Source organism: Lepisosteus platostomus, chromosome 6, assembly GCF_059453375.1.
Source record: "Lepisosteus platostomus isolate fLepPlt1 chromosome 6, fLepPlt1.hap1, whole genome shotgun sequence".
NCBI lineage: Eukaryota > Metazoa > Chordata > Actinopteri > Semionotiformes > Lepisosteidae > Lepisosteus > Lepisosteus platostomus.
In genome coordinates, this window is record NC_142616.1 from 63,906,655 (window position 1) to 63,932,049 (window position 25,395).

General features: G+C 37.3%; 1 protein-coding gene across 9 annotated transcripts in view; it reads right to left on the reverse strand.

Moving 5' to 3' along the window:
- The window catches only part of iqsec1b (IQ motif and Sec7 domain ArfGEF 1b), a 202,894-nt gene that overhangs the window by 22,169 nt on the left and 155,330 nt on the right, over positions 1-25,395 (reverse strand). For 8 of the 9 annotated variants that reach the window (XM_088636879.1, XM_088636878.1, XM_088636880.1 and 5 more), the window contains one exon: positions 1,014-1,293. In XM_088636879.1, coding sequence (XP_088493005.1) covers positions 1,014-1,293 — 280 coding nt within the window. Of the gene's footprint in view, positions 1-1,013; positions 1,294-13,907; positions 14,169-25,395 lie in introns of those variants that run through there. The other variant, XM_088636885.1, reaches the window with a different exon arrangement.

Below are 25,395 nucleotides of genomic sequence, written 5' to 3' on the forward strand. Positions count from 1 at the left end.
ACAAGATTAAAACAAAAAGATTTTCAAACACAATAACACAAACTAATACTCTTTTTGAAACTGAAGAGTAATTAAATAAGAGTTTTGAAAGAATGGCAGGGTGACTCTTTCGTTTTTCACTCCGTTCTGTGTATTCTTTTTTGTGCTGAGCACTGTTTCCCACAAATAATGGACACTCACAATGGTATTCAGTCTGTTAAGCCTTTGTGGATTTTTAAATATACTTTGCTGTAGCACACAGAAAAACCCACGATTCCACTAAAACAGGCTGAGGCAGTGATTACTTGAAGAGATACAAAAAATTAACGTTACTGGGAACTTGTTCATGCATGTGCTTAAGAAATTTATACAACGGAGTCTTATTTCTGATCCAACAAAGAGAATACAGTGATTCATTCATGGTTGTGATTTCAGATGTTTAAGCTGAGCATTTTACAAATAGTGCTGCATTACCAAATCAACTGTGTTTGTTGAACACTGCACTTTTGGTTTACAGTGTTTCCAAGTTAGAACTGGGAAGGAAAGACAATAGAAAGTTAACTGGAAGGGCAGATAAGGATGTTAAGAAAAGCTTGGAATAGAACCAGTGCTGTAAAGAAAATTAGATGCTTTCTTCAGCAGATCCGTGTTCTCCTGACAGGGTTCACATAACAAGCCTCTGTGCTCACTTCTGTCACCTGCAAGGAAACTGCCTTTCCATGACAAGTACAATAAAAGCGCTTTAATATAACATTCTGGGAAACTATCTGAGGACACAGCTTCAATGCAGCCGTTGGTAGACAAGAATATACACTATAAAAGCAGCAGGTGGCAGGGGTAAGTACTGCACCTACAGAAGAGACGGATTCGGATGAGCGTAGCATCTGAACTGCTTCTCAGCCTCGCTGTGACAACTCACAGTGACTGGCCGCTGCCGTGCTTCCTAATGACTTTCCGTTCAGTAAACGTCTGTCTCGCCCCCCCTCCACGTGACGTGTGTGAGCAGTGTAAGGCGGGTGGGGAATGCGGGGTACCTGCTTGTCTTGAAGGTCCGTGGAGAGCTCATAGCTCTCAGAGAGGGATCGGGAGCGCTTGATCGCCTCCTCCTCGGCCTGCTTGCGCAGAATGGACTGCGAGTGCTGCAGCTTCGGTCTCCGGGGCCGCTGCTGGCCTGGCGCTATGGAATGGCCGTAGAGAGGAGGATCAAAGTGGTCGGGACTGAGAGCCGAACTGTGGGTCACAGGTCCTCGGCCATAGCTGGAGGCACCGTCCAGCGCAGCGCCGGTCTCACTGCCCGGGGCTTCACCCTCCACACTGCAACGGTAAAGGAAGAGGACAAATCCCATGGTTACAGTGAAAGTGCTTTCCGTTTTACATTGTGTTTTCCTCCCCAGAGGATTCCAAAGTTGGGACCCACTTCGTCCTCCACTGAGGTCCACTGAGGCCCCCTGGGCTAGACTGTGCAAATCCACAGTGGGATTTAGTCTTTATAACACCATAAGCGAAGGATTCCATAGGATCTTTTATTTAACATTGAAAAAATACAACATATACAGTACAAAGTAAAATAATGTATAACTTTCATCTCTTATTTTCTTATCATGGTCATTTTTTTATATAATTAACTATTTACATTATGCCAGCGCGGATGGGAGGTTGCTTCTAGAATTAAAATCAGCACGAGAACAACAAATAACAAACAATCTTGACAAAATACAGTTTCACCCTCTTTCACAGAACAAAATCAGGTGTGAACGTGGCCGTAAACCCAATCCAGGCTTGCCAGTATTTACTTAACCTTTCTGCTTGTAACCTGAGAGAAAAGGTGATCTTTTCCATGATATAAATCTCCTTCACAACATTGATCCACTGTTGTCGGCTGTTGTTTAGTAAACCATTTTCTCAATTCCATAGGATCTTAAATGACGAAGTAGTCAGGACTCAGCTAGATATTTTTGACACCATCTATATATTGTAAACTTTTATAGTTCTGCTAATGAAATGTCAATGAGTTATACATTTACTGCATGTTGTATTTAAAATGCACCTGCCAGTTTCCAGTGGCCTCTGTGTATACAGAAAACAAAAACATGATCTCACATGTGTCAGGTTCAAAGTACAACAGCCAACAGTATTGCTTTAAATCCTCACATGGGCATAAAATCAGTTAAACAGTTCCAGTTTCATAAAGAGGTATATTTCTCAGGACTATCAAAAATTCAAACAGTGTTTGCCCAGAGAAACAGAAAATAATTTCAGCAACATTTAACGTGAGTGAAAAACTTTCCTTGTTTCAAAAGATTGACAAGGAAGTGAAGGATGGAACACAAGAATATACATTGTGCTATAAACAGGGCTTCTCTGTCTAAGGTCTTAGACTCACCTTTTCGGTCTAGTGGGTGTACCCATGGTTCAAAACTGCAAGAAATGCATACCACTATTTATTCAGCTATTCTCTAAGAAACCCATCTGGCTACTCCAATTTGTTTTTTCAGAGGTTTTTACATTAGAACTCTCTTTTCCAATTACAGTATTTGAGTTATAAACACCTAAAGCACTTTGTGTTGTTCATCGGATTCCTTATTAAATGTGTCTGAAATCATCTAGGGCAAACCGTGAAGAAGAGATTATTTTCATTGAAGACAGAACCTAATGACAGGGACTTTGATAGGTCCAGATGACAGGTACATTGGTAGCACTTCATAATGGAACCCACTGAGAGAAGTTTCTTTTGATGGAACTCTGTAATGTATTTGATAATAAATTAATTTCCTTGAATAACAGTCTGAATACATATATATATATATGTTAACTACATGCCAGTAGGTAGTTCCATTATTATTAAGATTAAAATCACAGCCCCATGTTAAATATTTATTTTCCTATTGCGTCTGAAAAATTGATAATCACGCGCTCGACCTCATCTGATTCTGTGTTGAGCAAACTCACATAAATCTGATGTCAGAACTGATTATACACTGCCATCGTGCTACTCAGAAATTCATAGGATATTAATGACAAGACCCCTACCTTGAAAAAAAGCAATGTAAATTCAAATAGATTGTTAATTGGTTTCTTATATTCCCTGCAGCACTCAAAATGATTGCTTCAAATCCGACAACTGTTTCTGGGTTTCCTAAGAATTTGAAATTCCTCTCTCACACCCAGTGTTGCATTGTGATTCATGAAGAAGTTCAAGGTACAGATTGTTCCTTTACCTGTAAAAATACCTCCCTAGTTACGTACATCTCAAAGGTGCCAAAGTCTATTGTGTTGAGACATATCCAAGAACTAATATGACTCCATCTGAAAACCATATTAGTAAGACAATCGTATCGATATTTTGTGTACATTTCAGGTGGATTATCTTCTAAATAGCAGCTAATAAATATGGACTTCTACTAGCAGACCAATCTTTTTTAATGCTCGCCAAACAAGTTAAAACCCCAAAAAAAACATGAGGAAAAAAGAAAAAATAAGCAGCAAAAAGCTGCTAAAAGATTACAATTGAAAATGATACGTACAGTATGTATTAAACAGAAAAGGTATGAGAATATACATGATGATAGGTAAAATGAGACAGAAAACGTTACTGTTCTCCAACTATATTATATTTTTCTCAATCCATGGAGAACATTCAGTACAGATGGTAGATCGAAAGCAGGAAAGACAGAGATTTCAGTCTCTATGAATGAAGCCTACCTGCAGCATCCAATTTTACAAATGACAGCGCCTATCACACACCCAGCAGTGCTTTCCTTCCTTAATAAAACAGCAGCTGATTTCGGCTTTCTACTGTAGCACTGCAGGGATATACATAATTCAATTGTTTTGTATAAACTTCCCCCCTGTTTTCCTTTCACACTGAAAGTATCCGGGGAATGCTGACTTCAGCCGGACTGAAAATCCCCTCCTGTCACATGCCTATGTGCTGCAGTTCTCCAGTCATACTTTCCTTATCCAATGTAACAGAGGTGCAAATGCGCTGAGAGGAACCAAAAATGCAAAAAACCCTATTGGTCCCGTTTGTAATATGTCTCAGTATTGGACTAAATTGTTTCATCACTATCATATTATTATAAGCAATATAGGCTAAGTACGTACAAAACATGCTGTACAGTATGTGGCACCTACTAGTAATACTGCAAGAAACAAATGCGTTGGAGAGTAAGTGCAATCATTTCAATTGTAAAAAGACAATAACAGAAAAAAGAATAAATGCACATAGACAATATACAGTACGAACATGGTTTGAGAAAACATGTGAATGTTGTCTGATGAAATTAAAACAACTGTCTAGCACCACTTAACTGTGCAAGAAAGGTCAAGTTAGATTCAGTTGCGACTGCACAGGAGATACTGTAATATCACCCTTTAACTCAATTGTACAGATTGAGATGACGATGACGATCGTAACAATACATTTTACTTATACGTGCTTTTTAAAAACCCCAAAGCACTCTAAAAAGCACACATTTAAAGCACATTGAGGAAGATACAGGTGAACCCCAATAACACAACTGCAAAAAGAGTATTGATATTCTGGCCAACTTGTAATTCATTTGGCTTGAGGAATGACAGCCCGGCCATATGGACAAACCAAGGTGTTACTGCATTGGCATTAGAGTGGAGGAGTGTGACCATAATGATTTCATACCATATTGACAACATCGAGCTGGTTTACACAGTAAAATAGCCACAGAAAACCGAGCAAAATTATACCATAAAAGCTACTATCAAAATAGAGGTGCTTAACTGAGTTGTAAAACTGTCTAGTCCCAGAGCCTTTAATGAATACGGACAATGAGCTCCACAGTCATGGAGCTCAGGTGAGAAGGCTCTATTGCCCATTGGCTGGAGCCTGGTTTTAGGTTGAATAAAAAGCTTGCAAATTTCAGATTAAATGTTGGACTAAAACTCATGCAACAAGTCCTTCAATTAACCTTGAGCAAGACAGTATTCAGAAGAACCTTAGAACCCCTTCTAAATTTCACTGGGAGTCAATCCAATATGCACACTACAGGAGCTGCATGCTGAGAAACAATAGTTTTAGTCGACACACGAGCTGCAGAATCCTGGACATACTGAAGCTATTTCTATTATAAGGTCTCCATGACAACCAACCTCATATAGAGCCTTTACAACTGTTGCCAGTTTTTGAAGATGAACCGAACATGTGGAGCGTCATGAAACACCACTGTGACAACAGCAATGCATTCAAAGATTTTATTGCAGAGCATTTTTTTCCCTTTTATAATGGACTGCCTATGCAGCATATTGCGTTCCCTCACATCTTGTGAACAAAAGCTGACTGCCAAGTTTAGATCTTACAGTGTTGCCAGCACATTGACAGCTTGCCAAAAATAAAGCCACCTGATTCCCTGACAGCCTCATGCAAATGCCTCAGCTTAAAAGCTGACTGTCTGTCTAGTGCTTTATTCGCACTAGGCAATGGGGATCAAATGTACATCTAATGATACACAAAGAAAACAGAGGTTTTTGATGATGCAGATCTTATTTTGCTGACAGTTTAGTGTTGATAAGAATGGAACATGGGTAGGTACCAATATCATCCATTGCACAAAACAACAACAGACACTCAGTTCTACTTCACTATACCAGCAAAGGGTTTTAAAAAGTACAGATGCTCACATTGCTGCATGTCTCTGGCTGCAAAAGTGAAATGATGTCAAGGTAATGTAAGGAATTGAGGAAATGTTACAATGTTAAAGGTACTGAATAAACATAAATCAAAATGAATTTGTGTAAGATAAAGTAAAGCTAAAATAATATCAAATAAAGTGGGAATCTGTATTTTCAGTATACCAAAGAGAAAACAGTTGCTCCTTCTGAGCAATTATAATATTAAATAGTTTACCTAAGTAACAGAAAGACCAGATGAAATAAAAACAGAAACTCCTGTGGTTCTTGAAGACCATTAGACAGAGAGACCACAGAAAAGGGTTCTGTACCACCGTTAGTAAGCAGCATATAAAATTACTCTGGCAATGAAATAAATTGACTGTGATTAAGTCAAATTCACACTGCTTACATAAGCCCACTTGAGAGTGTTCTCCAATGCCATCTGCCATGAAAAAAGTGTAAGGGACCTGTCTGCAATAAGAACAAAACCAAATAAAATGAATTTAGAGGAAATCACCAATAAAAACAAATCGATTCTTCAGTGTTTAATTGATATGTGCCTTTTTTAATTGTCAGTTATTACCTCTAAAATTAAAGACCTTAAGAAACAACTGTGTAAAAACATGTGTGATTGATTGCACAGGAGATACAGCTTTGCTAAATTCTTCTATTCTGTATGGATACGATTCCTGCCTGATTTGGACAATTCTACGATTTAACAGGACATTTCAGATGACAGTTGCTTGATATTTGCTTTGACTTAGGTAAAAAATAAGCCATTTCTAGAACTGTTCATGAGAATCACTCAGATTAGTACTGTGTTTGTTGATTCCTCTTTATCTGAAGAAATGCTCTCTTTGCAATACGGAAAATCAGTAATAAACAATACTTCAGCTTCTTCCTGAGCCTTGAAATACCAATAAAACAGCACCGTCTACATGAAGTGTCTACCATCTCTTCTGAGCTGATGAGACAGAATGAATATCTGGAAGGCATCATTTAAAAGGCATCATTTATTATGCTGTCTCACAAGGGAAATACTCTTCCATCAAATATGAAAGACTCCTGGTTACAATACATCAAATGACAGGGCAATGAATTAAAATCCATACAAGAATATATATACTATAATATAATATTGAGGTATTAGAGGCAGAATAAGGTAGTGGCAGTTAACACGTGAAAGCCCCATAAAATATTATTCTCACCAATGGGTTCAAGATGCCTAAAAATGGAAATTGGGATTACAAATCTGTAGAGCTGGATGGTATAAGAAAAAAAACTAAATGGTGTATAATGTTTTAGTATGACAAGAATAGGGCAGCATTCTGTGATACAGTTAGAAGTTCATGTCAGATACTGAGAGACATTAACAATAAACAATTTCATATAGTGCCTCTTCAAGAAATCATTATTATTCCTAAATTCTGACCCTTGGTTCAATACACTGAGAACATTTTTAAAGGTGTAAATCTGAACACATTGTGAAATTAGCAGTAAAAGTATAAAACGAACGAATCTTTGATCCCATACTGATTTCTGTTTAACTGCATGGTTAACAGACATGTGTGGGCGTCAATGCAGAGCTGATGACTTGAGTTCAAATGGAAGACAGGGAAAGGTCAAGGCGAAAGCCTAAGTGGAGAATGGGGTGAAAGGCATGACTCCCTTAGGAAAGAGTTTTCCTCTTTGTTTTCTGTTGATAAGCGAAGAGAGCATCCCACAAGTCAAAGAGTCCATCTTCTACCATCACACAGTCTGCACATAGCTACAGGTTTCACAAAAATAACTCCATGCTACTGTAACATAACCATGAAATGCTTGACATGGAGCCTTAGAACTCAGGCCCTTGTGTCTCACATGTGAGGGGGGAAAAAAGGGAACAATGCTCTTTCAGCAGCTGTAAGCGGGCCTGATCTATTTTCACAGCTGAGACGGCTCTGTCACTTCAATACAGCTGCCCTCTTCTTCTCTGTGGCATAATGAAGTCTGCCCCAAAACTCTCCTCCCCACCCCCCCACTCTCTTCAGCTGTTCTCTCCCAGCCAATTACAGACACGCTATGACCCATGCCCACCATGCAGTCGAAACCCACTCTGTTCATGCTTACAATCTGTAATACAGAAGTGCAAGCGCCAATCTTCCCTTCTGCACCATTTCACTGAAGTTACATTTTCTGGCCCATGTGACTTATAGCTATTGAATACAATTGCAAATCAAAACCTGTTTAATTTAATGAAGGAAGAAAGACTCCTTAATTGAACTGCATAGCATGTCCTAATATCAAGTACCGTTGCAAGAAATCCAATTGGAATTAGACTAAATGCATTTCACTGGAAGTCGCTTTCAGACACTGTCACACATTAAGGTTTTAGTTCTGCTTCCTTCTTAGGACAGGCATGCATGCGTATGCAGCAACACTTCCATGGAAATGTTGCAGTGTCGATGCCAGATTAATTCCATGACAAAACCAAGTTGGAAACCAATAAAACCACAGGTTTTTGGAAAGGAGCAAAAAATGATTTTTTGTATTTCGCCACAGCACAGCAACATATGTAATTGTTGCACCCGCAGCAATTTTGGTATGCATGTGTTTAAATGCACTGCCAACAAGCAATAAACTCATAGTTATAAAACTGTACCAAAGAGACGGTAAAAGACTGCATAATGACATAAATATGACATTAAAAAGTTATATATTATAACATTTTATTTAGGTTTTAGGAAGTAAGGACATTGTGTGGAAAATGCATTCATTTGTCATTATCTCAGAAGATGAAGGGCCAACAGGCTCTTCCTCATACTGTTTTAGGAAGTCTTAACGTTTTTTAGCCCCTCACATACAGTGTCCTCCAGATTTATGCACACCCCTGATGAAACCTAATTAATCAGTTAAAAAGTTACAGATTGGATAACGTGCCTTGCTTCAAGACATCTAAAACAAGTTATACAATCATATTACAACACAGAGAACAGACTTATTTCTTTCTAAATAATTGAAATCCAGAGGACGCAAGATTCACATTTATCACACGTGTAAGCTATTATCTTTAGGAATTTGTATGAAAAAAAAAGATGTTTAATTATCAACCCTGAGGAAAAATAATCTGCAAATACAATAAATTAGTCAAACTAATTTCAAAAAGATTAAATGGGATACATTTCATTCCTGGATAGCAGGGAAAAAATCGCAGGTTGGAACATTTTTTTTTTATTAAAACAGTAATGGACTGGAAATATTTTGCCATTTAAAATGATCCTACACTCCATGATGATTTCATAAAATTACACTGAAATGCTGGTCACAGCTGAAAACTACAGTACATGCAATCAGGAACTCTAATTGATTTCAGTTTACTTAAAAAAAAAAGAAACACAAAATTTTGAGCATGGCATCCACCGTATGTGGCGGTTTGTTGGTGCTGCTCACGTACTGTACATTGCTATCAATGTGGATGCTATGGAACCACATTGGCATTACTGAAATGAAAAGTTTCAAAGACAGATTAAAGAATTCCAGGAGATTTTCAGTGTAGAAATGCTCTGCTGGCTAAATTTCACTTCTCATTTGCTCTAGATGTGTGGGGAAAGCAGACACTTTTCCTTACAAAAAACAACTAGCACCTGTTCATGAATCCACTGAAGCAGGACAGAGAGAAGAGGGTACATACTGTACCAATTCCAATTCCAATATTTGCATTCTTGTTTGCTGTACAGCACTGGAAAACTATCCATTTAAACTGGAATTCTTCAGGCAATTAATATCAATTTAATTAACAGACTCCCATGCAAGTGGGCAGGAGAAAGTAGTGAAGGTAAATTAATGACTTTAATCATTATCAACGAGAGAAAAAGATGCATATACTGTATGGTATGTTTACCTATGAGGTTTGTTTTTTATTGCTGCTGTAGCTTAAAGCAGAAGTCTTTAATGGATCCTATTTCCAATGGGAAGACACTTGCAGACCAACCACTGTTTATGTGGCACACAGCAACAGAGATTTCTTCACAAACTCGTGAAAGGCAAAAAAAACCAGAAACTCAAAAATCCCAGCAATGATTTTTCCCAGTTCACTTGTTTGACCACAGAGTGGTATACCGTGGGCCAATGACAACAAAGTCTTTCCTTACAGGAAACCACATGATGCACATATCCAGTTCAACATGTTCTTAAGGACAAAGATTAAAACAGAGAAGTAAAAGCATGGGCATTCACAAAGCCATTTCCACAAGAGTACATTTTAGTACCATTAGTACGACTATTTCTAAATTAGACAGAAACCATGTTTGAGTTTTGCATTCTCTAGTTGAACACTGATAACTCTCTAGCATGAACACATAAGTATTATTTTTGTCTTCTATTTAAAAAATACGATTCCTAGAATACTTAATAGAGTTCCCTGGTGATCTCTTGCTGTGTACAAAGAGGAAGAAATAGTGACTATAGTGCATTACCCTTCTAGTCATAGATTTATCTTAACCTAAATTATAGATGGTAAACAGACATAAAAGCATTTAGAAATCTAGAAATATATCAAGATGAAAATCTCTTTTAGCCTGAATACTTGGAAGAAATTTACTGATTATGTGCAATTAGAAGCCCCTTAAAGAGCATGCGAAATTTGTTTAAGCCATACTAAGAATGTTTATTGTATGCAGTTGGAGTTTATTTTTGTTACATGAAACCAGAGGGTTTTCAATGACCCCATCTTGTTTTCATTTTCTTTGATCAAGTTATAAATGTAAATAAATTAGGCTATCAAAGCACTCCCTAAATAAACAGTTTGTGTCAGTAAAGCATAGCTTTGCACATTTTTTTTTATTATAAACTGCTCTTTCCTGTTAGAAAGTGATGGAAATACTTTGCAGAGAAAGCTAAAAATGAAAAAAAAAATAGTTGAAACACTTGTGGTCAAAACACTGGAAATGTATCCCGCACATCACAGCCAGCCAGAAATTTGATTCTTCTTTTGAACTACCCCAAGAGTGAGGGAAAAGTGCAAAAGTGTAGAATCCTTCTTTATCTCATCTCTTTGTTTATTCAAGGTAAAATCCTGGTGCAGTTTTTCAGTTGATAATCATTTCTTGTGGACAGGAGGGAAGTGTTTATCTTACAGTGATGTTCTCCATCCTTCCTCCTACTGTAGGTTTCAGATAAACATGCCTTGGGTTTGCTTGTTCGGTAACTGATTATAAAACACAACCAGCCAGTCCTCTTGCACTAAGTGTCTAGCTGGTCACTACATACTCTTGTATTCTTTTATTTAATTGAATTAATTTATTCGGGTTCTACGCTCACTGTTATGGACCTAGTGATGGCACACAGGATAGATTGAGAAAGATAAGCAAACACACTCATCTTTGAGCCAATCATCTTTTAATACCTCCAAACACCACACACCCCCATCAGGAGATTCAACACTGATTGGAGGAGAGGTGTGTCCCTCAGAGACAGCACCACATGCTGGAAGTGTCAGGGAGGGTGCAGGGGTTGCTGTGTTGATGAGTGCTGAGAGAATTCTGACTATATCCCTTTCCAACACTCTACGGCACTCAAACGATTAAGGGCCACCACTCGAAGGAATCGCAACCACACTCGGCTACCGACAGGCTCGAACCTGTGACTGAGCCCAGCACGCACCCAGGTCAATGACTATACCAATTCAACCACCTGGGAAAACAGTGGAAAATATTATTATTACTAGTCCACTTACAAAACGTTACTTATTCAAATGTTATATTATCACATTTTCAGCGTTTGCATAACTAATGTGCTAATCTGTAGTAAAATGAATGAATTTTACAAAATTACAAAAATTAATAAATTAAAATTTAATGACTACGAAGACATTCACCATTTTCATAATTATGTTAATTTATAGTGGCCCTTAGCATCAGGATACAGTAGATAAGAAAAACCCAAGTCATTTTATTGTTTTAAAACAAGTTTTTCATTTTCATTCTGACAACTACAATTAATATACCACAAAGCCACCACATCTAATTCATTTTTTTTTTCAACTTTTAGAGAGAATGTGATTTTCTAAAGTGCTGTGGATGTGTCATAAGGTCCATCGAACTTAAAACAGGAATCTATAATCGATCACCCGGATACATTGAAACATAGCACGTCTGCCATCAAACAAAAGGAACAAAAGTCTGGCCAGCTTCACATATGTATTATCTGTGCACCCAAACGTTACACAAGCAACATAAGCCTTTTCAAAGTCGTCAGTTTCACTCCTGGAAATCAGGACAGTCAAAAATATTCGTTTTAGTATTTCAGTGCTTTGGCAATGGCACAGTGACAGAAGCATAATGATAAAAGAAAGCAGGAATGTGATTGGGCGGTTTTAATCGCTGTAACCCAGAATGGCAACAGTAGCTTACTAGTCATAAATGCTGATCTTACAATGCATGGTGTTTGTTTTCCATGCTGGGCATCAATTAAATATGGCTGCTGTGTAGAATTTTAACTGATTTACTCCTCTCTCATACATCACACTGTTTTAAAAAACCTGCCACTGCACTCAAGGCAAAGGGATCTATTTACGATGGGGAAATAGTGGACAAAATGTGAGAACAAATCAGTAACTAGAGCACCTCTTACAAGCACAGTCATTTTGTACCATATTCACAGTATGTGCAATTGTGCACAGAGTAAATGTACTTATCAGCTCTGGTACTGTACATAAAACAATGACATTCACTTTAAGTGACAAGATAATGTGAAGGCTGTGATTTAGCTCTGCCATCTAAGCTAAAGGCTGTCTCAGCAACACTGCTTGTGGAAATATACACCTACGGTATGGTTTATACAGATCTTTTTAAAAGTTTAGGTATCATGTTTCAGATGTCTGCCTCATTTAGGCACAAGTGAAACAACCATGCAAATTCATACAGCAGGTAAATGATTTTGCTATGAAAGCTTTTTGTGCTATTTGTGCTACACAAATTAGGTTTAAATTCCATTTAAAAAACATACATCTGACATTCCAAAACAAAACAAAAAACACATTTGACATTCTAGATACCGAGGTGATCTTTCCTAGTCTATTTACTTCCAGATGTCTGAACATAGAAAGTGGCTGTAAGTAGTAAACACTTATGATGCTGTAGAAGGTAAAAAAAAAATCTACAGCATCATGAAAAACTACAGTTACTTGTGCACTCAGCTATCATAAATAACCCACTGTCATGAAACTGTCATTAGCAAACCACTCTCCTTATTAAAGCTACCACTAACTTACTTCTTGGTAATACATGTTTTATTTAGGAGCATCTACCTAATTAACTGCATTTTGTTTTCTTCTAATTAAAAATAATTTTGTTTCCCCTGGTGTTTCTCAAGACAGAGCACCTCTGCTCTCCTGCCAAAATCCACCAGCTGCTTCCAAAATGCATGACAGCAGCTGCTACATACAGTACGAGTTTAAAGACACTCAAAAACCACAATGCCTGAAAGTATAAAGAGACAACAAAATCATAAATGAAGGATGATATATAGGATCTCGCTTAAATAATCAAAAGCATAAAACAACATCAATCTATACAATGTTCAAATACAGAGAATGACACAAAGCTTAAAATCATGACTGTAAGATAATAAACTCCAAGGTCAACAAACACTTTTGTTGATTATCTTGATTCATTTCTCAAGAAAAATTCAGCTCACAAAATGCTGCACACTTCCAAACAACATCAGGACCACATTTCTCTGACTGGCTTCTTCTTCAACATCTCTTGACAGTTGAAGTTCCAACAGTGTTATAATAGAGATTTCAAAGGTCAAATAGGATTTGGAATATCCCATAAGATTTACTGAGCCTGTTACCGCAGCCTTTAATATTCTAAAGAATGTCATATTATAATAGAGAGTAACTCTAAATTATTACTAATTATATATTAGACTATTTTGCAAGAACAGAAACAAGTTATTTTTCCCTGTTGACAGTTACAGTATATACCTGTGTATCTAGACATTCTACACAAACTGAAAGCTAAGAGGTCTTCAGCACAAGTATGCATGTTTCCATTTTGGAGTACTGTAAAAATTATGGACATTAATTATTCTCCAGAAAACTAAAAAAAATGCCTTTATTGCCACAGCGCTCATAATGAGTGGGATACATTTAATTGGAGGTGATTCACAAGTAAACAAATCAATATTCGTCAATACAATAGATTTGGCAGGCCATGCAGTGTTCAATAAAAAGAGTTCTACTGTACCTGGCTGGACCTTTTCTGTCAGCCACCAACAGGATAACAACACAGGATTTTGCTTACCAGCTTTCCAGCTCCAGCTCCAGCTCCAGGAGGGACTGGGTCTTCTCTGAGTTACAGTGCAAACACCACATGTTGGAAGGATTTCGCAGGAAGGGGTGCCCACAACCTCACCATAGCCCTGCCCTCTGGCTGCAGATCTGCTTTCGGTACCAGAGCGATCGTGTAACAGCTGAGGGGCACCAGCAGAGCATGCCTTCCATCAGTCACAGGGTGCCCTACCCCGGCTGGAGGGGCTGACAATTCCTTTATCCGACAGCCTTCTCCTGGGCTCTCCGAGCCGTAGCTACTGTAGCAAAGTGGGGCGGGGGCAGTGGTGGTGGTGGTGGTGGGGGGTGGCGGTTTGTTGAAGCTGGAGCGAGAGAAGGGGAGGGAATTCCTCCAGTACCACGCTAGCAGTGTGATGGAGGGAATACAAATGACCCTGGCTGGAGTGGGTTTGGGCGATCTAATTAAGCGTGCAGATTTGGAAAAAAAAGAGGCTTTTTTTCCCACAATGGGAGCAGGGCAGGCAGGCAAGCAGTCACGGAAGATAGCATCAGAAGCAGAGGCAGACCATCATCGGAGAAAGGCAGGAATGCAACTGGAAGCATTCTCCATGTGGTGGAAGGAAGCAGCTCTATTAATAGATGCACTCAGCCTGATAAATGCAGAAGAAACGGCCGCCTTTGCAACATTTCAGCTGTTTGGCCCCCTCTGACACTGTAACCTCCAGCAATCCTGCACTGGAAATCCAAAACGTCTTTTCCTTCTCTCTCTCTCTCTCACACATCCTCTCTGTGCTTGTGTTTTAAGACTAGACAGCAGGCCTGAACTGCATTCATTTGCTTTCGTGGCAGAACCAAATGTTAGTATATATATATATCTGTTTACTGGCAGAGGAAGGACAAGTCTTCTTAAAGTGACCATACTTCTATTTGTGCTCAGGACCCTTGCCTCAGAGACTATTACCAATAACTCATTATGAGTGAGGCAATCCTTGTGTTTTTTTTAATTGAAAAAAACAAAAACAAATTAGATTTTACAATGGTAACAAATACTACATAGAGAGATATTAAAACGTGCAATAAAGGGGTATTGGAATTAATCACTTTCGTTGTATTTTAAATGCCTCTCTGTATATTTAGAAATAACACTTTTAAAAGTATTTTAAACTATGCCTTTCATCATGGCACAATTTGTTAATATTTGCTTGCCCAGCACATAATGGGATTTTGATAAGTGGGTGTTTCCCTTTGTCTCTTTGTAAACTCACTGACATTCTTTTTTGTGTGTGACACGTTTATGTTTTTTCATGAATTGACATTCGTTTATCTTTAATTATTTATTCTAATGTTCTTTAATTGACAGGCAATTCAGGTAAGCTCTGCAGTGGAACAGTTTCAGTCTTTCGGGACTCTGAAGGAAAGGCCTAAGTTGGGCTTGATTCCATCATCTGTTGCATTTACTATGACACCCTCCCCAGTGTCTCAGTGCTCAATTCCCCATTTCAGTAAACTCTCCTTCAGTGACACCTTGACAATGAGAAGTTTTAAAAACCAGATGTCAGATTCTGAACCTTAGCTTAAGGCTACCAACAACAAGAGTGGAAAAAATGTGAACATTTTGACAGCCACAGGAGGCTTAAACATCACCTCGGTTTTTTCATCCATTTCTGCAAAAAGTGACAGTGGTCATGGGAATAAGCAATGTTTCTGAAATAAATACCAGGCTCCCAGAACAAGGGGGGTGTTGGTCATCTGAATTTGAGATCAGATCACAATTCTGGAGTCTACAATTACCCTTCAGAAGTCCTCAGGGCAGGAACGATGGCTGAAAATGTAATTGTCCGAAGAATGGCAGGGGTTTACTTGAACTGCCCATGAGACAGGGGTATTTCTTGATAATTAGAGAAAGCAGAGGAAAGAAGGGAAATGATTCCCATATGGTGAGAGTTTATAAGGACAGAAATCACCAGCATGAAGCCTAAAGATGAAGGTGGTGATGTCTTTTAATTATACGTTTGGACTCTACTCCCACGAGGAGATTATTCCCTTCAACCTGTTACATCAGCAACTTTAAATGTGCAATTGTAGAATCTGAAACTGTGAAAAAAGCACAAAAGCCAAACATGTTTCAACTTTTGCCTTCTGAAAGAAGTATATGATCAGTTAATATGATGTAAATGCTTGTTACCAGGCTGGTTTATTCTTGAATCCTTCATCACTTCATAGATCTGTATTTCTACGTACAGCTGCATACAGACCTTATCACAGCTAGGACGCGACTTACACAGCCCTCACCTGTCATACCAAAATCCTTTCTAAATTATTGGAGCTCTGTTTAGCTCTCATGCCTGACTGGTAGAATGCAAACTTCTAGAATGAGTGGGATGCAGCCTGAAGTCATGTTCTACCATAAATCAGCTTGTTTTCACTAGTTTGTAGATTACAATCAAATAGGTCTACTGAGAGAAAATAAGACTAAAAGCTCAGAGTGTGTGATTCAGTTTCTTACAAATAATTAAGTTCCTATATGTATTTTATTGACATATCCTCAATAAAGGAAAGATAAAGCCGCATCATAATAGTTATAGCTATACTAACATACAGCAGTAGTAGTGCAATCTGACTTTGAAGTTCTTGAAAGCCATCATTAGAAACACCACAGAAATACATCTCAGAATTACCACATGTCCACAAAAATATCAGCTCAGTTTGCCTAGAGCAGAAGAAAAAATACTAAAATATTGTTTTTCAAAGTGGCAAACAAATAAGTCACCTGGTATACGGAAAAGTAAAACTCATTGCAGTTTCTAAAATCTGTCTGATCAGAGTCTTGGTAGAACAATTTAGTCTAGCCAATGAAATTAAAACAAGTCTTTGGCTGATGGAAGGAAACGGCAATCTCCACCTACAGTAAGCCCATATAATCATGGGGAAATCATCCAGATTCCATAGAGAAAGGCACAGAAGGCGGTAACCAAATGGTAATGCAACATTGCCCTGTATGCGCCTTATAAATTTAGTTATTATACATCATATTCAATGATGTGTCTGAACTTGTCATTGAATTTAGTGATTTAGTGACAGTACAGAATACACCAAAGAATCAGAGGTCAAGGATATGTTACAAGCCGGTCATTGGAAAACTGGTGTAAAAGCAGCAACAGAGTGCATAAGGGTGTAATACAGAAATAAATTAATGTAACCTCTTTCTTTTAAAACTGTATCATAGGTATTTACTTATTTGGTATTACTATTTTTTTCTATTACATTAATAGCTTAAAAAGCAGTAAAAATGTAAAACAAATATTTTGCATCACATCAATTTCACCTCCAAGTTACAATAAAAAGCCCATTAATAACATTAATAACATTACATGTCACTGTGGCTTAGAGTATCCTGCAAGCAGGCTGACAAGAGTATTCAGTATAACTGATGGCTAAAAATCTTTTAATACTGCTAATGGCAAAAGCTTAAGAAACAATGAAGAATTTCATTTGATATACGTCAAAGTAAAGTGAAATATCCTAATATATCAGCATGCTGAAAGTGTTATTGCATTGGACATTGGAGATATCTGTTCTATGCTTAAAAACTTAGACATAGGCGACCTAGAATCCTATTAACCATAACGTGCAACCTAGAATGAAACATCCTATTGACTTAAAGATTTACGTCATTTACAATCAGAGCATTAAACCCACAAAATCCATTTTGAATCACTATCAGGAGAATACAGTATGTTAATTTGCTTGGAGCTGGATGAAGTCATGACATATTCATGGAAAGCTTTATTATAAGAGAAAGTAAGCAAACATTTAGCACTAAAACTTCAGCCTGTAATACAAACCCATTTGAATTGAAAACAATTCAAACTGATACTGCCTTTCGTTCTAGTACTCTCCACTACAATGCATTATATGACACAGTGTACCTAGTCTGGATTGTGGCCTCAAGAATTAAAAAGTTTTCAAACAAAGAAACCCAATAAAATCTTGAATAAAACAGTCTGGTCTTAAAACTGTTAAACGTTTGTGAAAGTCTGTGTTAATGATTGAATGTACTTCCTCCTGTCTCTCTGTGTCTCGTTGGCTAAACCTCAAGTGCCTGTTTGTTTAATCCTTCTATCATTCACAGCCGCCATTCCAAAAGTGACACCTCTGGCTACAAGATTCTATTCCTACTCCAAAAGAATGATGGCAGTTCTGGGAATGCTGACTGGTGGTCTAGGTATTCCCACACAACAGTTCCTGTGTAAACACTGACCACAGCCAATATGGTTTTGATTCTGCAGGAATGAAAAATCATGACAAATGCACTTTAAATATTGTATATATTAAGATCATCCTACAGAATGAACGACAGTATGTTTGTAAAACATACTGTAGGCTTCATTATTCTCCAGCATTTAGAAATGTTTCATATGAAATTAAAATTTTCTAGTTGTGCATTTCTGTGCTGTTCAGTACACAAGATCAGAGAGATACAGTATATGGCAATTTAAAGAACAGAGTTCTTCCACCATACTGTATGTGTTGAATTGTGTAATATAAAGGAACATGTTCCTCAGTCACATTTTGTACTAACTAGTCCCCTAAGATGGATTTTCATTTACAAGAACTTTAACAATTTAAACTCTATGGGACACTATGATGTCATGCTAGATTCCTTGCTCCGCATTACACAATGGAAACAAATTCATGTAGAGCTTTCTACTCTATTTTGTAGAGGAAAACATAAAAAGCACAACAAGAGCATCACACAGTTCTGTTTCTGCAATTACAGCAATGAGTTCATTTACCTGACACAACAGCATTTTAGACTTTTATCCTAAGCTATTAGGCTTCAGTTCCACGACATCAGTTTAATGTACAGGAATTTAGTTTGTTAATAAGGAACTGAGTTTTAGAATTTAATTACTAGTTACATTGAATAGATGTTTATCATTACACAGAGTGCCTTGTCCAGCACCTTTCCTTCAGCTAATCCTCTACAGTCCATCCTCAGGCAAGACAAATCAAACTGGAAACAATGAAAAAAATATCAAGTAAAAATTATATCTGTGATTAGAGTACTCATTCAACAAATAAACACATTTTCTTTTTTTAATATTACCCATTTTAAAGAGAAATAAATAATTAAACTAATTCACATAAAGAAGACAATGCATCTTACACACTACACTGTATTACCTTAATTACTTTATGAACTGCTTTACAGTACATCATATTTTTTTTATTTTGTCTTTTGTATACTATCATTCATATCCTAATGAGTGTCCAAAACAACATTTTGAACAAAGTTGGCTTTTGGTATATAAAAACACAACTGATGCAATGCTTTTGGCACCTTGTACAGTAGCTCCAGAAAGTCTAGACTGCTTTATTAGTCTTTCTGTAATACATGCTTATTTAGAACAGGAAGTACAGGGTTTCATTATTGACTTACCAGAGGCTCTGTATGTGGATGTGTTAATGCAGGTATTCTTTAAGAGAACACCAACGCATATTCTACTGCTGTAAAAAACACTTGTTTGGCTAAAAAAAGGCTAAATTCCGCTCTGGACTTTCTGAAATTTCCTGCTTAATACATTAATACATTACTGTACTGCTTAATACATTTTGTGAGGTAGCGGAGCTACTGACACAGAATGTTTGCCACAGAGGTGTGTATTGCTCTTCCTTTATATAAAGTTTTCTGGGAATCTAGGAGCTGAAAAGCACTACAAAGATGCACAGAACTATTATTGCCATTGTTATTAGCTGTTATTATTGTTATTTCACCTCCTGGTGAAAACAGGATAATTTGAGGTCACACAGCTATAACAGACTGAAGAGATGAGAAACAGTAAAAACAAATGCTCAAGTGCCACAGTTTTCACTGATATGTTCTTTAAGATACCCAAAACAACAATAATTACAAATGCAAGGTAATTATTTAAATTGCAGGCTAACATCACTTACCAGAGAGCCCCATAAGGTTATCTTAGCATGGTGTTCAGTCATAATTATACAGACCACCTACCATAATCAAATCCTGTACTTAAAGTGTAATTCAGTGTTTGTCCAAGACTCAAGTACAGCCTGAAAACCATCAATTTACATAAATTACTTTGGGTAGTCATAAGGGCTTGAAACACAACAAACCCCTATGGAGTTTAATAAGTGGCTTGCACTATGTACATCATTTCTTATTAATTAAAAGAAAAAAAGAGCTAAGCTAAATGTTAAATTAAAAACTTAACCTTTGCTTTACATTTAAACTGGTCAGCTCTGAAGAACATGAAGATCATGTCATTTTCAATAAAACAAAATAGGGTTTTTTAAACTGCAAAGTGAAACAGATGTAACGGCTTTCTGTTCCTTTTTAAGTACAAATCGAAAGGCAGAAACAGCCTCCAGTGCCACTCGTTAAAATAAACTGATCATGTAATTTATTTGCCTTCTTATTGTATTTATAACGGGAATGGAAATATATACCGTATACAGTATATAAACAGAAGGAAAGAATCAGGCCAAAGTCTTGCCTGACACAGAGGCCACACACCAGCATGGACAGTGCCTGCCCTCAGAGGAGGGGGAGGAGAGAGAAGATTGATTCTGACCCTCCAGTGGGATGTGCAGGGAGGGTTCACTGGAGGCTGGCACGAATTGCATTAATGATGCAGAATAAATAAGCTTGCACACAATGGCATAACAGAAAACTACCAACCCAGGTTGGAACTCCATGGAAGTCAGAGTATTCAGAGTTTTAAATTACTGTACATAATGAAAAGTCATACTTTTTCATACAATTTTCATACATACTTTCTCCTCAGTTTGCTAGGTCAGGTATGGCAATTTACACAATACCATAGACCCCAATGATGTGTCCCTGTATTACATACAATCCCTTTTAGTATTACAAATACATACTGTATTTGTCTAATCTAATTGAAGGATTTAATTTGCAGCTAATGCCTTTTCCTTAACTGGCAGCCAGAGTTCTATTACTTCTTAGCTTTCAATGTTAAGATTACGAGACATCTTTTCTGATATATTCCCAAGCTCCTTTTCCATCGCTGCATTATTAAAACTGAAGTACAAAACTGACAGGCAGGCTTAATTTAGCAGGAGGGCATGTTGGGTGTCCCACCTTGTCAAAGCAATAAATAGTCTTTGAGGAAAGTGCACAATCAAGACACTGTTCAGGGAGTCATGGACAGGGTGTAGTAAGTGATAGTAAACTTTTCTACCATGATTTAACGACAGCTGAAAAATCTAATGTTCGGCTGCTGAAGAAAATAATATTAAAAAATGAAGTTTAGACATTCTTTCATATACTGTACTGTGCATTGGACCACTCTTATTTCTATTGCTATAAATGATGTTGGCATAGTAATTTAAAATGTTATATTGTACCTCTTGGTTTTTAATTTGAAGGTGGTAGACCTATTAAAAAATAGCTTCACTTTTCATGTTTATTTCATAGTGCAGTTTAATAAAGTAATCACGCAGAACATTCAAACAGGATTATTACTTCTTTGCCATGATACGAAAGGAATATTTATTTATAGCCACTCAGTTATCACTCAGCTACTATGCAAAAAAAAAAGAGTATTTATATACATTGACTTAACGATGCAATAACGTTTGGTAACATTTTCCCCAAAATAATGGAAATGTCTCTTAATGCTGAGTGTCTTGAGTTGAATACAGACAATAACACTGAATACATAATATTAATTTTAATTAATTTCACTTTTTGTCATGATGAACTGATCATTATCTCTTGAAGAGTACTCATTACTGCCACTTATGTCTACTTTGATCTTTCCATAAATCAGGAATATTGGGCATCCACTTTAATGTAAACCTTTGGAGTTTGTCTGGTGGCTATCTAATACAAATACACTGTACTTGTTTTATTGATTTAACAAAAAAAGTCTCCACCTCTGCTCACTAATTACGTGTACAGTGTACCGCCCCTGTTGCTCTTTAAATTTTAAATGCAGTGGACAGATACAGTAAATAAAGAAGCTGGACATTTCTGTACATGCTGTCACCAACACCAGCATTATAATTGTTTAGTTCATACTAAGCATGGTTCTGCTTTTAATGCACACAGTAACAAGCATTCAATACCATCTTCAAATAAAACAGCAAAATTGGAATACTTTCTGATGAAATATGAACTCATGAAACTTTTTCAAGAGGCCTACTTTAAATGTCAAACATGCAGGAATGCTGAAAGTCATTTCAACTTGAGCGATAAATAATGGCACGTATTGCCTAAGCTAAAGCCATTGTAGCCTGTGCTTGACACAGGCTCTCTGGAGAGCTTTTAATATCAACAAGCAGCTCAATAACACAAATGAACAGAGCCTTTTCTGATGAGCCTTGAAAGGCACAAAGTGTGAAGAGTAGAAGAGTATTTAGTGATGGATCTATAACTACAATATTCTAGGACTATGGCAGTGTCTGAAAGATTAATATATTTCTTTAGCTTTTTGTATTTTTGATGTGACAAGATTTCGATTTACTGTATCCCAATTAAATACACTGCACATTCAAAACGGCAAGATCCTGTCAGCATGAAGGGAAGCTTCACTTTCTTCAGAGTTGTCATTAAACATTTTTAACTGCCTTTTTTAATTTTGCAAACTGCCCAATTAACTTCCAGTTTCTAATGCTTCATTTCTTAAGACGTGCACTCTCAGTTAGACAACATGCGGTCCCATGTTGTGTTATAACTAATGCACCTGAATTTAGGAACAGTAATGTTAACAATGCAGACTGACCATTTCAATCTGTTGCAGCTTCACTTTGCCATTGGATAATAAAAACAACGATCAATGGACCACAAGCTGCAGCTTTGCTAATTGCATTCAGTGGGGCTGCAACCTCTCCCCTGAGGGTGCTTTCCAACACATTCTGGAAAACAATGCCATCTGTTGATTAAAAGCTATATCGCAGTTACATGACGTCTTCCCAGTAACATCTTCCGAGCATTCTAGACTTCACGTGTTTTGTACTGCTGGCTTAATCAGGTTGCCAGTGGTTGGACTGCGCTGGAAAGCAATGTTCATAGCCATCAAGTCGTTAAAGTTAGTCCATGCTGCACAAATGAGCATGGAGAAAACCAAGAAGGACAGTCTATGCAGCATACCATGAAAAGGTGAATGGCACCTTTATTTAATTTTCTCACAAGTACATATTTATTTGTTATGTCTTCCAGAGCAGTTGGTCATCTCTGCCTCTAATAACTCCCTTATTCTCATTTGCACAGTGCTCTCGTCTGCTGCCTATGACTGACAAATGGCACTCGGCACGATTCCAGCTCATTTGAACTGTTGCAGAGCAAAATCATTTCACAAAAAGAAACTGACAAGATTGTGGTCTGTTCATTTTTTCAAACTATTTCAATGGATCCAAGCCCCAGGTTTAAGCTGAGACATAATAACATTGTATTACATAATGTAATGAGGTTCATACCAGAAACAATAAAGGCTGTACACTCCTGTATTACTAAAGTAGAAGAAATAAGACAAAAGCAATAATTTTCAACAAATATTTTTAAAAAACAAGCGCACTGTTGTGAGAGTCACATCCTACAGTCATACTTTCAGATAATCAACAAAAGCCAACAGTACAATTGCATTTCGTACTGACGCAATATCACCATGAATGACAATATGAGTTATGGCCATTGTTTCATATGCAACTACAAAAACTAATACTTAACCATATACAGGGAAATAATTTGGTGGCAATAAGGACAGCAAAACCTAAAAGACGTAGGTGGTTTCCATAATTAATTACTTCTTACCGTCCTTATTTTAATCTAAAAAATGAGGTGTACTGCACGACATCTATGTTTTGAGTTGTACATGATAACTGAGTTGAAATGCTGGTATTATGACTAAATACAGGAACATCTAGGAAAACTCGCAATGAGTCAATCATCCTGGTCTCCTTGAGCTGTCAGTAAGAAAAGTCGTCTCTCAAATGCCTCAGATCTGATTCACAAGCACTGTGTTCCTGCTCAGCCTTACAGGAAGATCATGAGTAATTTGTCACAAGATGGCAGTCACAACTCATGCACCAAAAGAGCAAAACATTTTAATACAGCTCCTGAAGATTTATCAGTAATGGAGTACATTCTAAATAGAAAAGCTTTATGTATTACAGTGTATATACTGTAAGGCACACATCTTGTTAAAAAAAGTACGTCTGGCCTTCATGTCTAAATGTTAATATTATTTTCTTTTCTCACTGATATTTGCTGATTTGTTTTTTGGAGAAGCTCTCAAATAAAGAACCTACACTTCCAGAATCACGTTGAAAATCCAAGGTTATAACAAGGCCCCGAGTTGAAGACGTCTCAAAGAGTTTTGCCATCTTGTATCATCTTCGATGGGCAAAACAAAATGTCTTTTAAAGACGGATACACACTGATAATGAGAACAGGGAACAAGCAAGGCAACGCCTGATAAAGAAAATATTTCTATTAGCACATGCTGACTTCGTTTTAGAAACTGTGCAGAGCAAACGCCAGAAAAGCAGGGTGATTAAGATGACCTACCGTATCCTCTTAGCTCGGTGCTGTCACTTTTACAGTGCAGTATGATGCAGGCCTGACAGAGGGCATCAAGCTACATGTTGAACCTTGACGGATACGTTCATATAACCAGCCAACCACATCGTAGGAGTCTTTCAGTCAGTCAGTGGTTCACACGTACCATGCCCTGTGCAATCTTCCTTACTTCCCTCAATTGCTCACTGTAGGTCTCCAGCATTTGAGCTTAGAATAGGAACACACAGGCTATTGACTGTAGTGGAGCACCTCCCAGTGATGCAGTCTGCAAGGTTTAATGGCACTATTTGTGTTGGCAATGGTTATAAAGGCTGCCTTTTTCATGGCTGTCACGTTGTATATTTTTCACCTTTGATGAATGAAAACTCAGACACCATAAAAAAGTTGAATTGCACTATGTACAGTTATTATCTCTAGGTGCGTTAGACTGTGCTCTGTGGCTTAGGAATGACTAGACTTACCTAACACGTGTAAAATAAAGCCCCTTCAAGGCCATTTTTGAAAAAAAAAACAGGAAAATATTCTACCGAAAGCAATATAACTTCAAGCATATGTTCTGGGCAATAGAGGCTCAGATGATGTCAAAGAAATTTTTCCTGCTTTAAAAATCCATATTTCTTTTTATGTTATTTAAATTTAACTGAAAAGGAATGGCAAATTTTATTGTGATCCAACTTAATTGGTATTTAGAGCATTTAGCTTCAGCAAGTTTTCATAAGCAAAAAATTAAAATGACCATTACAAAAAAAACCAACAACAATTCAACTCAAAAAGCTTTGAATGACAATAAAAACTAAATGTGGGACTGGTGGAGCTCAAAATCAAAATCTGATAGCAAATGATACGCATTGACTTAAATGCTGTATGAATTCTGTCTAGAATTAGACTTAGAGCACAAGATAGTGGTAATTGAGTCATAGGAAAATGCCTC